Genomic DNA, 15,938 nt, shown 5'->3' on the forward strand with positions numbered 1-15,938 from the left:
GTCAGCTTTCCTGCACCTCTGATGCTGCTTGGCCTGCTGTGTTCATCCAGCTCTACACCTTGTTATCTCAGATTCTCCAGCATCGGCAGTTTCTACTATCATGGTAGACTGAAGCTGAGTTTGCAATTTCTTGCATCAAGTCTCATTCCCATGTAATCTGACATCATCATGACATAGCTCTTTAAACACAGGTTTGGTAGCTATTGTCAGAGTATTGGTACAAGGCTCTGTTAGCCCTAACTCTACCATCAGCTACATCTGATGTCTTGTAGATATGGCATCAGAAAATTAAATGTGTGAATACAATTAGGAAGGGATTGTTGTATTTTCTGTCCTCACCCAACATAAGAACATAAGAAATAAGAGCAGGAGGAGAACATTTGGACATTCAGTAGATCATGATTGATCCGATAGTCGTGTTTATCTTCACTTTCCTGTTGCCTCCACCACCTCCCTCGCCCTCCCCAGCCCATAACCACTGTAGATCTCTTAGAGATCAAAAATCTACCAAACTTGGTCTTCATGACCCAGCCTCCGCTGCTCACTGGAATTGAAAATTCAAAAGATTTGAGAATAAGGTTTTATAAGTAGGAAATCTACCCTTTTAGTGTCCACAGATAATTATTTCACAATACATACCACTATTATCATTTTTTTTTGGAAGTGTAGTATTTCTGAAAAATTGGGAGAATGATTCCTAAGGGAGATATCTAAAAGTTTTTACTTTAGCGCCTCTCTTGTTTTGTTTGAATTGGTAATCACTGCTCAAACAACAACAGCAAGGGATGATTTCTCCATCCATTAATTGTGAATAGATTCTGTTTCTAGTTGCTAGTTTGTTATCTAACCACTTAAGTGATTGATTATCCTAATTTTTGATGTAATACTTCTTCCCAACACTGAGTTTTAGGATATGGCTTCCTACCACCTGTGCTAACAACATAGCCTGCATTTATATAGTGTTTTTAACTTAGGAAAAAAAATGATACGAAGACAGTCAATGCCAATTTGTGGATGGAAAAATCAAGAGATGTTACCTAAAAACATAATTGGAGAAATAATGGTTTTAAAGATGGAGGATACGAGGTAAATAGAATTCCTGTCACACAAGTGACAGGCATGACAGCCTCCAACAAGAGAGAATCTAACTACCTGTCCTTGATATTGACTGACAATGCTATTGTTGAATCCCCCACTATCAACATCCTGGGCTTACCATTAATCAGAATTGAACCAGTCATATAAATTCTATAGCTACATGAGTAAATCAGAGGCTGGGAACCCTGCAGCAAATAACTGTTGCCTCCCCAAAGCCTGTCCACCATCGACAAGGCACAAGTCAAGAGTATGATGGAATACTTTGCACTTTTCTGGATGAATGCAGTTCCAACAACACTCAAGGGTCTACACCATCTTAGTAAAACAACCCACTTCATTGGCACCCCATCTAATACCTTCAACATTCATTCCCTCTATCACTGATGCATAGTACCATGTACAAGGTGTATTACCATAACTGGCCAATTTTGCTTTGAAAGCACTTTCTAAACCTGCAACCTGTAACCCTTGAAAAGGACAAGAGCAAGAGATTCTTTGGGTGTATCACAACCTGCAAGTTTCTCTCCAAGGTAAACACCATCCTGGCATGGAACTGTATGACTATTTCTTCACTATCACTGTGTCAGATCTTGGGTATTTGCCTCCTAATAGTACTTGAGAGAATCATAGAATCCCTACAGTGTGGAAACAGGTCATTCGGCCCAACAAGTCCACATCGCCCCTCCGAAGGGTATCCCACCCAGACCCATTATCCCACCCCTGATTTCCCTTGTCTAACCAACCTAACCTAAACATCCCTGGGCACCTACCCTGCACATCTTTGGACTGTGGGAGGAAACCGGAGCACCCGGAGGAAGCCCATGCAGACACGGGCAGAATGTGCAAACTCCACACAGACAGTCCCCGAGGCTGGAATCGAACCCAGGTCCCTGGCATTGTGGGGTAGCAGTGCTAATCACTGAGCCACCATGCCGCTCCAAAGGTTTGAGTCAGAATAAGTAGCCTATTACCGGAGAAATGGTGTCATAAAGGCAATGTCACTAGACTAGTCATTTTCCCACAGACACAGGTTCTAATCCCATCATGGCAGCTGGTGGAATTTACTTCTGATTAATAAATCCAATTCATTATTAAATCTAGAATTGAAAGCCAGTCTCATTAATGGTGATAATGAAGCTATCATTGATTGTTGTACAAATTTACTTGGTTTGCTAATGCCCTTTCAGAGAATGAAATCTGCTGTTTTTACCTGGTCTAGCCTATGTGTGACCACAACATTTTAACTGCCCTCTGAAATGGCTCCAAAAGTGACTCAGATGTAGCAGAAACATTTCAGAAACTTCAAAAAGCAATAAAATAGTTTTTGGGAGACAATGTTCCAGATTTTCACATCACTTTGTGTGAAGAAGCACTTTCCAAAGCCATTCCCAAATAGCCTGAATTTCATTATAAGGTTATGCCCCATTGATCTGGGCTGACAAACAGCACTGCATGTGTAACTACATCAGATTGACTGCAACAGTTTGAGTTAGGCTGTTGTGGACATGTGTAACCTCAGCCCACTTAAAGACTATAGCAACACAAGAGGACAACTCACGGATAGTATGGGATGAACAGTAAGTATTAGCCTAGAGAGAGATACCCACATCCTTTGAATGATTTTTAAAAAAAATCAGTCATAGAATACTACAGTGCAAATAGAGGCCATTCAGGCCATCGAATCTAACACTGACCCTCCAAAGAGCATCCCACACTCCCGACCTATCCCTCTAGCCCTCCATTTACCACATGGGGCAATTTAGCATGGCCAATCCACCTAAACTGCACATCTTTCGACTGTGGGAGGATACCAGAGCACCCGGAGGAAACCTACGCAGACACAGGGAGAACATGCGGCTCCACGTAGACAGTCACCTAAGGCTGGGATCAAACCCAGGTCCCTGGCACGATGAGGCAATAGTGCTTACCATTGAGCCACCATGCCACCCAGTTCTTAGGGTGGTTTAAGAAAGAAATTATACAGTGTTAAGACCTAGCTGGTGAATGCACAACCATCAATGCTGAAATGGGCTGCAGGAGGATGCAGAGTAAACTGAAAATAGAGAAGGGTTGGAAGTAGGGCAAGGGTATGTGTGAAGCATTGTCAACCCACAAAAAGTTACATGGGGTATAAAGGGCAATGGCTAAGGTAGAATATATTGCGTATTAAGAGGTATCTTTTGAGTTAACTGAAGCTGGTTGGGAGCTCAAGGATGATGGGATTTGGGAGTGAATACAGACATCAAGGGAACGGTAAATAAAATGATTTCTGTTCATTTTAATGGTGGAAAGTGAAATCATTTCATTTTGATTTCAACATAATTCTATTTTATCATCGAGCCTTATTTTCTCTTCTGGTGTAAATGCATGCCAATCTTATCATTTGGTAGTCACAACATCTATTGCCATTTTGAATTTCCTTGGAACAACAATATACATTCAATATCTTTTTCATATAAATTTATATTTCTTCTTTTCCAGAAAATGAAAAGCCTGCTTCTTTGGTGACTGGTATGATAGACTACAACATGCCTATAACAATGGCCTACATGAAGCACATGAAGCTGCAGTTACTGAGCTCTCACCAAGATGAGGTATAGCACTTAAAAGAATAAATATTGCAATGACACAAAACAAATTATTTCCAGCTTTAGAGAGTTTAAATGAATAAATACAATATTTTGTGTTGAAATTATTGCAATTTTAAAGGCAAATTATTGGATAGAGTTTGATTCAAACTTTACTGCTGGTGATAACTGATTCAACAACACTAATGCATTTGTTAAAATATTAAGCCTTCAAACATTAATCTTCAGATAATATAATGTTAGTTGTTGAGAATGCAATATTCCTTTTGTTTCTTACAATGCATTTTGCCTAAATACACAGAAAGGAAATGCGAATCTAAATTTTTAATCAGACCCGGGAACCCAATGCCCAAATCATTTTCGTGTCTCAACCCCATGCTGCATCAATAAGAATGCTGCACTGTGATTTGATATGCAACAGCCTAATTGGCTTGCAGGTACTTTTGGGTTCAGTTGCAGAGGGCTCAGAATGGCAAAGGTCTGATCAATGTAGGGTTGTGCTAGTTGATGACTTTGATTGTAGTGCATCAGATGGGTGTCAGGACTCACCTCTTCAAATGATAACCTTTAACTCACATTACATATCAACAGCCTCTGCATGTTGATCTGTAGAAATACAATACCTAGAACCCTTGAAGGATAGAGGCATCATGATAACTGACTGGAACTGAGCACAGCCTCCTTTAGAAATACATCACCTGGATGTTAATTGAGTAGAAGAATTTTCTGTTTGAATATCTGACTGGCTGGTTTGTTGGTGCCTTGATCATTCTATGAGTACAAGTGATAGTCTCCTGAAAAGGAGGGAATTCATTGATGGTACAAATACCAATGCCCTCAGTACAGGCAATGATTCTTTTGTCTCAAAATGGCTGCAGTACCTGCTATTGAAAGAAACTTCCATGATTTGCCTAATGGTTTGACTAGCTGCTGACTGTGATATGTCACCTGGATCTGCAGCGGTTCCCTGGAGCTATGGACCTATCCAGATGCATAAAAATTCAGGGTGACAGTGACCTTGCCAGCTGCAAGTAAGAGACAGCCAAAGGGCATTGAGGCATCAAGTCATTGTGGACCAGGATGCAAATGTTTGAGTCTCCAATGATCCTTGCACTCTGTCATCTTCAGGAGATTGACCTTTGTATGGTACATCAGGTGTCCTTGAGCATTTACTTTTCTTTGCAACCTCTCGCTGTCGTCCTCCTGACAGGAGGATTCATGACCTGAAATAACTCCTCACTACTTTGTCAGATGCTCTCATTGAATCTCAGGTTTTGAGTCCAATATGACTCTTCTTTAGAACTTTTCTTCAATTCTGAAAGTTTCATGTCAATTCTGAAGAAAAGTCACATCGGACATGAAACGTTAACTGTTTTTCTTTCCATAGATGCTGCCAGACCTGCTGACTTTTTCCAGCATCTTTTTTTATTCCAGGTATTCAGCATCCATATTATTTTGCTTTTCAAATAGGCCTTGATCAGATGGGCCAGTGGGCTGAGGAGTGACAGATGGAGTTTAATTTAGATAAATGTAAGGTACTGCATTTTGGAAAGGTAAGTCAGGGCAGGACTTATACACTTAATGGTAAGGTCCTGTGGAGTGTTGTTGAACAAAGAGACATTGGAGTTCAGGTTTGTAGTTCCTTGAAAGTGGAGTTGCAGGTAGATAGGAAAGCGTTTGGTCTGCTTGCCTTTATTGGTCAGTGCATTGAGTATAGGAGTTGGAAGTTCATGTTGCGGCTGTACAGGTTAGGCCCATTTTGGAATACTGTGTGCAGTGCTAGTCTTCCTGCTGTTGGAAGGATGTTGTGAGACTTGAAAGGGTTCAGAAAAGATTTATAAGGATATTGCCAGGGTCGGAGGTTTTGAGCTATAGGGAGAAGCTGAATAGGCTGGAGCTTTTTTCCCTGGAGCATCAGAGGCTGAGGGGTGATCTTACAGAAGCTTATAAAATCACGATGGGCATGGATAGGATAAATGGGCAAGATCTTTTTTCCGGGATGGGGGAGTCCAAAATTAGAAAGCAGAAGTTTAAGGTGAGAGGGGAAAGATTTAAAATGTACTTAAGGGGCAACCTTTCAACGTAGAGGGTGATACATATATAGAATGAGATGCCAGAGGAAGTGGTGGAGGCTGGTACAATTTTCAACATTGAAAAGGCATCTGGATAGGTGTATGAATAGGAAGAGTTTAGAGGGCATTGGGCCAAATGCTGGCAAATGAGTCTAGAATTATTTAGGATATTTGGTTGGCATGGATGAGTTGGACCGAAGGATCTGTTTCTGTGCTGTATATCTCTATGACTCTATTAGGTGACATTCATTCTCTGATTTATTCCTCAAGGAAATGCTTTGAACAATCTGAGTCAACCCGCCAGGTTTGAACATTTAAACAAAATTTGGCAGTTAATTGCTGCCATTCTCTATGGTTTTGCTTCCACCAAACAGCATCCACTTGACAACCGATCAGCACTTCCCTATCAAATAGAACATGTTGTTTTTACTTTACATTGTCATTTCTTGCAAATAGTCCTTGCAAGATTAGAAGCTTTGACGAAAAGTCTCTTATCCAGCAATAGTCAAGTGTAAGAATTAGTGGAACATTATACATTTTTATACAAGAACTGCCCATCTTCTGATGACTTTGTTTTTGATTAAAGTAAATACAGTGCAGTTTTGTACAGATCACTGAACAGTTTGTACTAAACAATGAAAGAGGTATTATTTTGTGAAAAGCATTTGACAACATATTGATCCAAACCAAGTCAAATTAAATAGTTGGAGAAATGTTGATCACACACCTTTTCATGAGTTGGTAACCCTTTAAAAATGTTGTTGATGAGAGATTGGGCTGAATCTTACATTTTTTGGCTAAGTGTCAGTTTGATTAAGTTTCTTGGAGAGTCTCACTCTGGAAGACCAAGTGAGATCTTTCACAGTTTCTTAACAAACTCGCCTTTTTACCTACCAACCCTGTCACTATGGCACTGATCTGGTCTGATTCTAGCCCCATTCTACCATGTGCCATACTCAGAAAAATCCGTCCCTGCTAGGATATCCCAGAATGGACCTGCACCCCTGGTACTAATGCCATCTTTAAATGGCTATTTTGCACCTGGACAAGTTATATTAGTCCAGATCAGGCCTGCACAGTTCCTGATATTTGCTCTGGACATGGCAGAGAAGGAACAATTTGGTGCCCTGCTTTGCCAGCAGAGACCTGGTGATCCTGTGCTGACTTCCACATTGAGAATACTTGCTGTCTGGTTTGCTTGCAATGGATGGATGGTAAGAAGCTGTATATTAATGAGGTGAGATGTATGGTTTATAACTGTAATCCCTCTTAATAGGCAACTCACTGCCGCCCAGCGAGAGTCTCACTTAGTCATCCTTTGGAGGTGTTCCCAGTCAGGGGTTCTGCATCTTTAGTCCAGGGAGTAGGTCATGGTCAGTCCTTTGGCTCCCTAGAAGCTAGCAGTCAGTTTGGGGAGCTAGCACTAATACGCAACATGTACAGCTAACAGTGAGATGCATGGACACATCTCTTCTGGGGCTGTCCAGTTGGTTTGCTAAAGGAGATGGGCCACAGTTGTCCATTCAATCCGATGACAGTAACTAAAGGGAAAGGTTGGTAGGTGAGTTGGGACAAGGAGCCTGCTGCTGTGGGAAGGACATTTGTCAAGTTATTCTTTGGGACTGGATACTGTAGGTTTAGGAGAAGGGGAGATGATGATTGTGAAGTAGGCAACAGTTTCCGCAAGTAGATGCAATAAAACATGGATGGAATTGAGATCATGTAGAATAGGTGTTTATCCATGGTCATGAGTAGTCTACCTTCATGTGGGAGACAGTATATGACCATACCTGGCAATGGCGCATCATAAAGGGGGACTGATGGGGTAAAGTGGGCAAGTTCAGGATCATGTAGACAGGTAGGGTTGGGACCTGGGAAGGTGCAAAGCTGTTGGGGGTTCATAGGAAGGGCTATTAGGAAGGGGATTTTGATGTTTCGGGGTTCACTGATAAGTAGAAATGGAGGCTGGAAACCATTAGCTAAAGAATGCTGTCAACTTCCATCATGCTGGAAATCAAAAAGTGTGCAATGTGGAAGAAAATGACTGTGACCACACTTGGAGTGGATGGAGTAAGTGTCTCAACCTGTGAGGAAGGAGTCTGCAAGACCCATTGATGTAAGTATGTTTAAAGGGAAACAACATCGTATACAGACTCATACACTGTACAGGACAGAGACCTATGGGGTCCCTAATCCCTGGCCATCCTAATACACTGGTTATATGTTTGCTCTGCACTTTCCTTGTCCTGGCATCACTGACCAACACATTCACATCAACGCTTTCGGACACAGTGACTAGGGCAAGAATAGACATGTTGTTGGGCAAGGTCTAATGGTATCTGCAAGACCTATTACTCGGTATGTGGCTTGTTCTTATTGCTTCCAGATGCTGCAGCAGGCTCTAAACACAAACATTGATCCATGGTACATCCTATGTGACCATGAAGTTATGCCTCATAAAGTCATAATAGATGAGGCCATTTGATCCATCGTTGAGTGCTGTCATCAAGCACCTAGATATTTTATTTCAATTTTCTGGCACTTGGTCCGCACGTTGTATGTTTTAATTGATCATCCACGTACTTCCTAAATGTCGTGTTGGTTCCTGCCTCTACCATTAATTATTCACCACCCTGTGGGTGAAAGAAATTTTCTGAAATCCTACTAAACCTCCTACCCTTTACATTAAGTCTGTGCCTCCTAGTTATTGAGACTCTACTGAGGAAAAAAAACTTTCTTCCTATCTATGTTGCTCATAATTTTGTACACTTGAATCAGGTTCCCCCACTTAGCCTCTCTGCTCTGAGGAAAACCTCAGCTTATCTAGTCTCTTTTCACAGCTAAAACATTCCAACCCAGGGAACATGCTTGTGAATCTTTTCTGCATCCTCTCCAGCAAAATCCCACTATTTCTATGGTGCGGTGACCAGAATTGCATGCAGTACTCAAGCCTCATGCTGAAACAAATGCATTCACCATTACACACAGAGGCAAACAACCAGGATAATCAAATGTGCAGTCAAAGTAGTGTCTTTTCTTAAGGAAAAGTTTAATGTAATGTGCACTTCATTGTTCCCTGTGCCAAATTGCCTTCAATAAGTTTTCTTCTTCCTCTCCCTCCCACTATGACTTAGTGTATTTCCTTATTCTGCAGGTGGAGGGAGCCTACTAGGCAATGGACCAATTGGCTATAGAGGTTTGTTTGGGAGACCTTAGGGGCGTTTGTGTCTCAACAGGTCAGACATGTCAAGGGTCATCTTGTCAATTGTCCCTCCTCAGTTTGATTTTCGAAGGTTTGAAGCGGTCAGACTGGATGGACGTGGTGGACCCATTCACTTCTGGAGTGTCCTGAGTATAGACCTCTGAGGGGGCTCCACATGGTTTCTCCTCTGGCTAGGTGCACCTTGGCACTTTTCTGTCTCTCTGTGAGAAAGAGCCACCTTGAGTGCTCACAGATTCCCCTTGTCACCATGTGTATGGTTCTCAGGGCTAATGGCTTGAGCGATGGAGTTCAGGCATGTGCGCGTGCGCTATGTGTGTATGTGTGTGTGTGTGTGGCCATGTGTGTGTGTGTGTGTGTGTGCGCGCGCGCGCATGTGTGAGAGAGAGAGAGAGTGATACCCTGAGGGTCCATGGAGGCAGACAGATGATCACATGACCTGCCGCATTACTGCAGTTTCTGGGCAGTTAGGGCCATTGTCTCCCACGTACCTTTCTGTCACCCGTGTTCCTCACTGTGCATGTGGATGAAATCCCTGATTACAGACACCACTGGGCCCTCTCCAGCCTGACACTGAGCAGGTACTTGTTCTCTGGCAGTTATCCAAGTGTCAGAAACACGGGGTGTTTCTTCCCCAGACAACTGTAGAGCTGTCACAGTGAGGTGATCACCGGATCCTAGTCCCACACTTTCAAAGCCTAACATTCTTACAAAGGTAAAACAAAAACAGAAATTGCTGGAGAAATTCAGCAGGTCTGGTAGAATCTGTGGAGAGAAAGAAGAGTTAACGTTTAGAGTCCAGTGACCCTTTTTCAGAACGTCATTGAGTTGTGGGATTTGAATTTCTCCAGCAATTTCTGTTTTTGTTTCTGATCTTCGGCATCCACAGTGCCTTTGTTTTATTTGTCAGGAGGCAGCCTTGCTGATGTTTCCTCTAAGGTCTTGGCACTCTCATCCTCAGAGTTTGAAAAGGTGGCTTCTGGGAGACTGGCTGTTCTATGGCAGTGCTGGTGGAGATCCTGGCAGTACCTACAAGACAAAGGAGACTAGGCGTCATGGCCAGTGGTTAGCAGTGGTGTGCAATGAATGAAATTAAAAGTGGATTTGCTGTGAGAGTTGCAGTGGAATGAAGGGTAGTGCTTAGTTGGTTGGACATGTATGTTTAGGCATCTCTGCAGGAGTGATACCAGTTTTCTCCTATGAGCGGCGTGGCTACCATAAGACCATAAGATCAGAAATAGAGCAGAAGTAGGCCATTCAATCCATCGAGGCTACTCCACCACTGAATGGGATTGTGGCTGATCTGGTAGTCCTCAACTTCACTTTCCTGTGTTTTCCCCTTTAATCTTGAATCCCTTACTAATTTCTGGATTTTGTCCTTGTACTGGTTTAATAGTCAAATGTTGGGTACCCCTCACTGGTTTGGGCTCCCTCTGCCCTGTTATGGGCAGATATCTTCTGTAACTATAGAAAGGGAAGAATTAGTGAGATAAAATAAGGTGGCACAGTTATTAGCATTGGTGTACGTGGGTGAGAGTTGGTGAGATCTCCTGAGCAAATGAATAGTTACCTCAGAGGGCATGCAGGGTCAGTGGTATGGGAGGATGGGGTATGGTAGAGTGGGCAAGGGACAAGGTTGCAGGCCACAGTGTGAATGTCAGAGCATGAACCTTGGTTGAAGTTGGGTGCAGTGGTAGAGACAGAATGAATGTGAAACACAAACAAAAATTCTTCCAGTTCTGAAGAAGGGTCACTGGACTTGAAACGTTAACTCTGCTTTCTCTCCACAGATGTTGCCAAATCTGCCGAGTTTTACCAGCAATTTCTGTTTGTGTTTCTGATCTCCAAAATCCATAGTTCTTTGTTTTTTTTTAACAGAATAGTGTAAGGTTGCAGAGACAAGGAGGTGGCACTTACCTTGGCACAGTGAAGAAGGTCAGTGAAGGTCAAGGGATATCCTTTGCCTTTGCTCTACCCTCGACTAGGGCCACCAGTCCCTGTCGGACGGTAACGGGGCTATCTCCCCCCTCACCAGAATCTTCTGGAGACGTTGTTGACTGAGCAGGGCAGCTTTGGAATGCCACTGCTCATCTGGGTGTTCTGCAGATTTCTAAACAATGTGCAATATAGAGAATATTTTTATTCAACAGACTGGAGCAATGTAGAGTTAAGTTTGCATTGATTTTAACAAATAGGTTTTTGGATCAATCAGTAAACTATTTCAATTCTGGTCATAACTGGGCTTTAGAACTAGCCTGTGGCCTAAGGCTCTATATGGTTGATTGAGAGTGTCAACCGGAATAATGGCCAGTTATGGAGGAATCAGTAAAACCTATGTTCAGAATTAGTGTTGTGGAAGTAATGGTTATAGCTGCACCCATGCTTAGGAATGAAAACTACACGGGCTCGCTGGTAGCTTATGTGAAGCATTTAAATCTTTTCCTAAACATAATAGCCCTCAGGTCTGAATGTAAATTAAGAATTCATTTTTTAATCTCCTCTTCCTCGATTAAGGCTCCATGATTTTAATGTATTGCTGTGAAAGAACCCTTGATGGGTAATGTTTTGAGTTAAGGAAATGTAATAAGTGCATCAGTGACACTACCCATTGAGTTTTTGTTACTGATGACCATGAGTTGCTGTACATAGCATGATGATCATTTCTGCCAATCAATTCATCAAGACTGTAGGATAATAACTTGTGAGCTCCTCCACATTACCATTCAGTGACGCCACTTTGACAAACCATCTCTACTGACTGGTGCAAACGTCGGTGTCTATCAAGTGACATTTATTTAAAAGCAGGCCCGATCAAGTCCAAAATTCTGGGCTCAGCAGGTGAGAATGAGAATTGGATATCCATTCACAGGTAGTTCCCGCTTCTTATGTATCATCCAGCTGTGCCTGCGTAGTTATGCTTGGTTCTTAGATTTATGCCTCGTGGTTCCCAGAAGTCAGAAATGATCGCACAATTTTGCACAAATATTGTGCTTTCATAAAATATATTTCTCCCAGGTATCACCTTGTGCTTGGGAACAAAACATTGTTATTTTGGTACATTTATAATGAATAATGGGGCTTTATGACTAAATTTTATACTCGTGCTTTCCAATTTAGTTCCAATTTCATTTTGGTAAAATATCCCTTTTGTCCAATTATTCCAATGATTAACCTTTTTTCATTGTAAGGACCATATGTTTTAATTTTTATATTTTAAAAACGATGAACTGTGATAAGAAAGAGCTGTTTTGAAACCAGTGCTTGAAAGGCTGGCTATAAGTTTTGAAGACCAAATAAAGTGCCACCAATAGCAAGCATCATAAACAACTGAATGAGGAGTAATTGAAGTTTGACTTGCAGACGATTTGGAGCCAGAAGCTGTCCAAGCGTAGCTTTTGTTGGCAGTAAGTTGCTCGGTTTATGGACTAGTGACCAGATATCAATGACAGAAACCTTTTTTCTTGCCAACAGCTGAATGATTGGTTCTCAGTTAACTGAACAACTTTGAGTTGGGAATAAGTTCAAGAAAGAGAAGTGTTCAGTTCTTTAGCACAGGAATGGTCTCTTTGTTTTCTGCAGTTAAAATTTACTGAAAACCTGAAGACACCGGTTTATCTTTCCTGCAACAGTTTTTGTAAACTGTGAATCTTTTTAACTGATAGGTCAGAGGCTTTTTATGAGCCAACTGGCCACCTTGTGTTTCAAACCACCTATGGAAGCATCTGGAGAAAGATGAGTGAAGCAATGTACTGGCTAACAGGAGAGACTTAAGGATCTTCTCAATAACATCACCTAGGAAGAAAGGCTATTGAACTGTTTTTCCAGTTTTTTGCTCTGTTCAGAACTTATTTTACCCTGTCTGTCTGTGTGCGTGTGAGCAGGTGGTTTATTATGGAATTTGAGTTTTAACTAACAGTGTTATGTGCCACAGAGTCATGCTAAAATTTCTAACAGTTCACCTGTAGCTAACATCTAAGTACTTTTGGAATAAATAGTGATTCTTGTTCAGTACAGAAACCTGGTCTGTGTTTTATATCAATTTGGATCTGAAAGTCAGGTCAATTGGATGACTTTGCATACTTTATTAAATCTTTAACTTTTGTGACACTCTAGGAATAGTGGGACTCAATTTCCGGTGTGCTATCGCAGTGAGTTGTAATAAATTTTGAGGACATGGTTCATGATTGGATTGGAAAGAGAAGTAATGAGTATTTCCATGTAATATTGGGAAATGACATATAAAGGAAAACATCAGGTTCTGCACTCTGTTTAAGGCACAACTCTGGAAATAGCAAATAATTTCCTGCAGGTGGCAGAGTTGTTGCTAGCAGTCTTAAAGGAAATTTCAAAACCAAGCTTGATTGGCATGGCAGAAAACCTGGGTGTAACATTACTTGACAGAGCCAGAACGTGAGATGTAATTGAGGTACTAGAAACACACTTGGGTTTAGGGAAACACAGAGGACACTGAGTCCTTCCTGTAGTGAAATGTTGGAATCAGGGATATTCAGTTTCAATTGAAGCAGCATGAGCATGAGGAGAGAATGAAGAAACTAGAGATGTCAGAAAAAGATAAGGAAAAGCCAGAGGAAGATAAGGGAAGGAAAATGGAATTGAGAAAGCTATAAATATGGAAATGTCAGATGCTGATGTAGCAGAATTTGAGTCATAATTTGAAGTCCAGTAAGGAAATGTTTCAGTTTGCACAGGGCCTACCAAAATTTGAAGAAAAGGATGTGGAGGCATTCTTCATGTAATTTGAGAAAATGATGAGGAAAATGAATTGGGCAAATGACGATTGAACATATCTTATGCATACAGGTAATGAACAGGATATAAATGCTTCATTGTCTCGGGATTATGACTTGGCTCCATGCAAGGTTTTGCCTTAGGCAGATAGGCAAAGGTTTCAGAATTTAAGGAAGCAGCCTGGATAAGTCTATTTTGAATTTGAGAGGTTTAAGTAAAGTAATTTTGACAGATGGATGAGAAGGTGAAACCACATGTGAAGTTGTTAGAGAGGTTGTTCTCTTGGAGGAAGTTAAAAACTCACCACCTCCCATAATGAGATCCCATGTTGCCGACCAAAGGTTTATAACAGGTAGCAATAATCACTGACGTTTATGAACTAATCCATAAAAGTAAACCTTTTTTTCTGTTGCCATTAAATATGAAAGGGATGGGAAATGTGACAGTGAAATGAAGGAAAATAGGTAACATAAGGAATGATAGCTGGAATGCCCCACAAGGTTTTGTCCTCAGATCAGTAAAGCAAGTTCAGAAAATATGGGTGAAAATTGGAAGCTGAGGTGTTTCCTTTGTAACAAGATGGTACACATTTGTTTGGAATGCTGGAAATTGAAGGGAGAAACCCATGAGACTTATTGGAGTTCATAAGAATGAGACTGAAAAGGAAACTCAGAAGCAAAAGGTCACACATCTGATTGTAGCTTTGACTACAACTCAGAGACCAGTGGTAGACACTGGCATGTATATAGAAGAAGTAAAGAGGATAGATTAAATATATAAAGGGTTTTTATCCAAAGGAAAGATAACCCCTTTTTCTTTAAAGAAAGAATCTAAGTGCATAACTATTCTAAAATTTACAGGGACTACTCAAACTGTTTTGCTGGGGAAGAATGTAGCTTTCCTCCAGAGGGTTGCATGAAAGCAACAGCGTTGGTAAATATAATAGGTGAAAAATATATTCCAGTTTCATTGTGCAAAGTCCAATTGGAGTGTGACATATTGCCAGGACTAATGATAGTTGGGGTAGTTAGAAAATTACCTGTGGATGGGGTTGATTGAGTTCTAGGGAATAATTTGTCAGAAGTGAAAGTTATATCTTTGCCCATAATCACAGAACATCAAGTTGAGGCTAATGAGACTGAACGGTTGCAGGAACAAGTTCCTGGTACTTTTCCATCATGTGTGAAGACCAGAACAATGGCTAAATGAAATCCATCATCAGAGGTCACAGGAATACTACAAGTATATGTTGGGGTACCTGAAACTCTATTTAAGAATAAGGATAGTTCAAAAGAGGTGTTTGCATGTCTTTGTTAATTGAGGTTCAGGAAATAGATCCAGAATTAAGTAAGTTAGTGCAGACACCATGTTTTATAAAATCATTAATTTTTGTGATGACTCTTGGTATAGAGGGTCTCAATTTCTAGCACATTGTCTCAGTGAGTTGTAAGATCATATTCCACGGGTTAAAAAAAGTAGATTTAAAATTGACTTTTAAGCTGATCATCTTAAGAATCCTTTTTTTAGATCTCCTTTTCTTAAAAGAAAAACATTATTCATGGTTTTGCTGAGGTGAGAAGATGTTATTGCTTTCGTCTCATGGATTTGGTGTTCATCATTATCAGTGATCAGCTGGCTCACTGTTATGGTGTTATTGTGCCTGGTGCTTGTGGCCTTGTGTTGAATGGGTTATGCTTTGCCAATGTTGTTTGGCTTGTTCATGATGCTTATGACTGGTATGAGTATCAATGCTGAACAGAATTATTCAGTCAAAGAAATCTACAAAAAGAGGCCTTTCGACTCATCACGTCTGCATCAGTAAATTCCCACCAATCACTGAGTGGAAAAACCTTTTCTCACATCGTCTCTAAACCTTGTGCCACTTATCTCAGGCCCCAGGTAACTGATCCTTCAATCAAGGGGAAAAGTTTCTTCCTGTCTACCTGATCAATATCCCTCATAATTTTGTAAATTTCAATCATGTACCCTCTCAATTTCCTATGCTCTAAGGGCAGCAGTCCCAGCCTATCCAACCTCTGCTCATAATTAAATCTATCCAGTCGAGACAACATTCTAGTAAATCTCCCCTGCAGTGCTATCACATTCCTCCTATAATATGGATTTCAGAACGGCACATACTATTCTACTTGCGGCCCAATCAACATTTCATACAGTTCCAGCATAGCCTCCCTGCTCTTAAATTCTATGCCA

The 15,938-nt window shown here is 41.1% G+C and overlaps 1 protein-coding gene across 2 annotated transcripts in view; it reads left to right on the top strand.

Annotated features, from left to right (window-relative positions):
- The window catches only part of LOC109913364 (nucleolar protein 4-like), a 336,959-nt gene that overhangs the window by 60,935 nt on the left and 260,086 nt on the right, over positions 1-15,938 (top strand). For both annotated transcript variants that reach the window (XM_048596355.1, XM_048596356.1), the window contains exon 4: positions 3,580-3,692. In XM_048596355.1, the coding sequence (XP_048452312.1) occupies positions 3,580-3,692 (113 nt within the window). The remainder of the gene's footprint in view (positions 1-3,579; positions 3,693-15,938) is intronic.

Source organism: Rhincodon typus, chromosome 4, assembly GCF_021869965.1.
Source record: "Rhincodon typus isolate 14 chromosome 4, sRhiTyp1.1, whole genome shotgun sequence".
In the NCBI taxonomy this organism is placed as follows: domain Eukaryota; kingdom Metazoa; phylum Chordata; class Chondrichthyes; order Orectolobiformes; family Rhincodontidae; genus Rhincodon; species Rhincodon typus.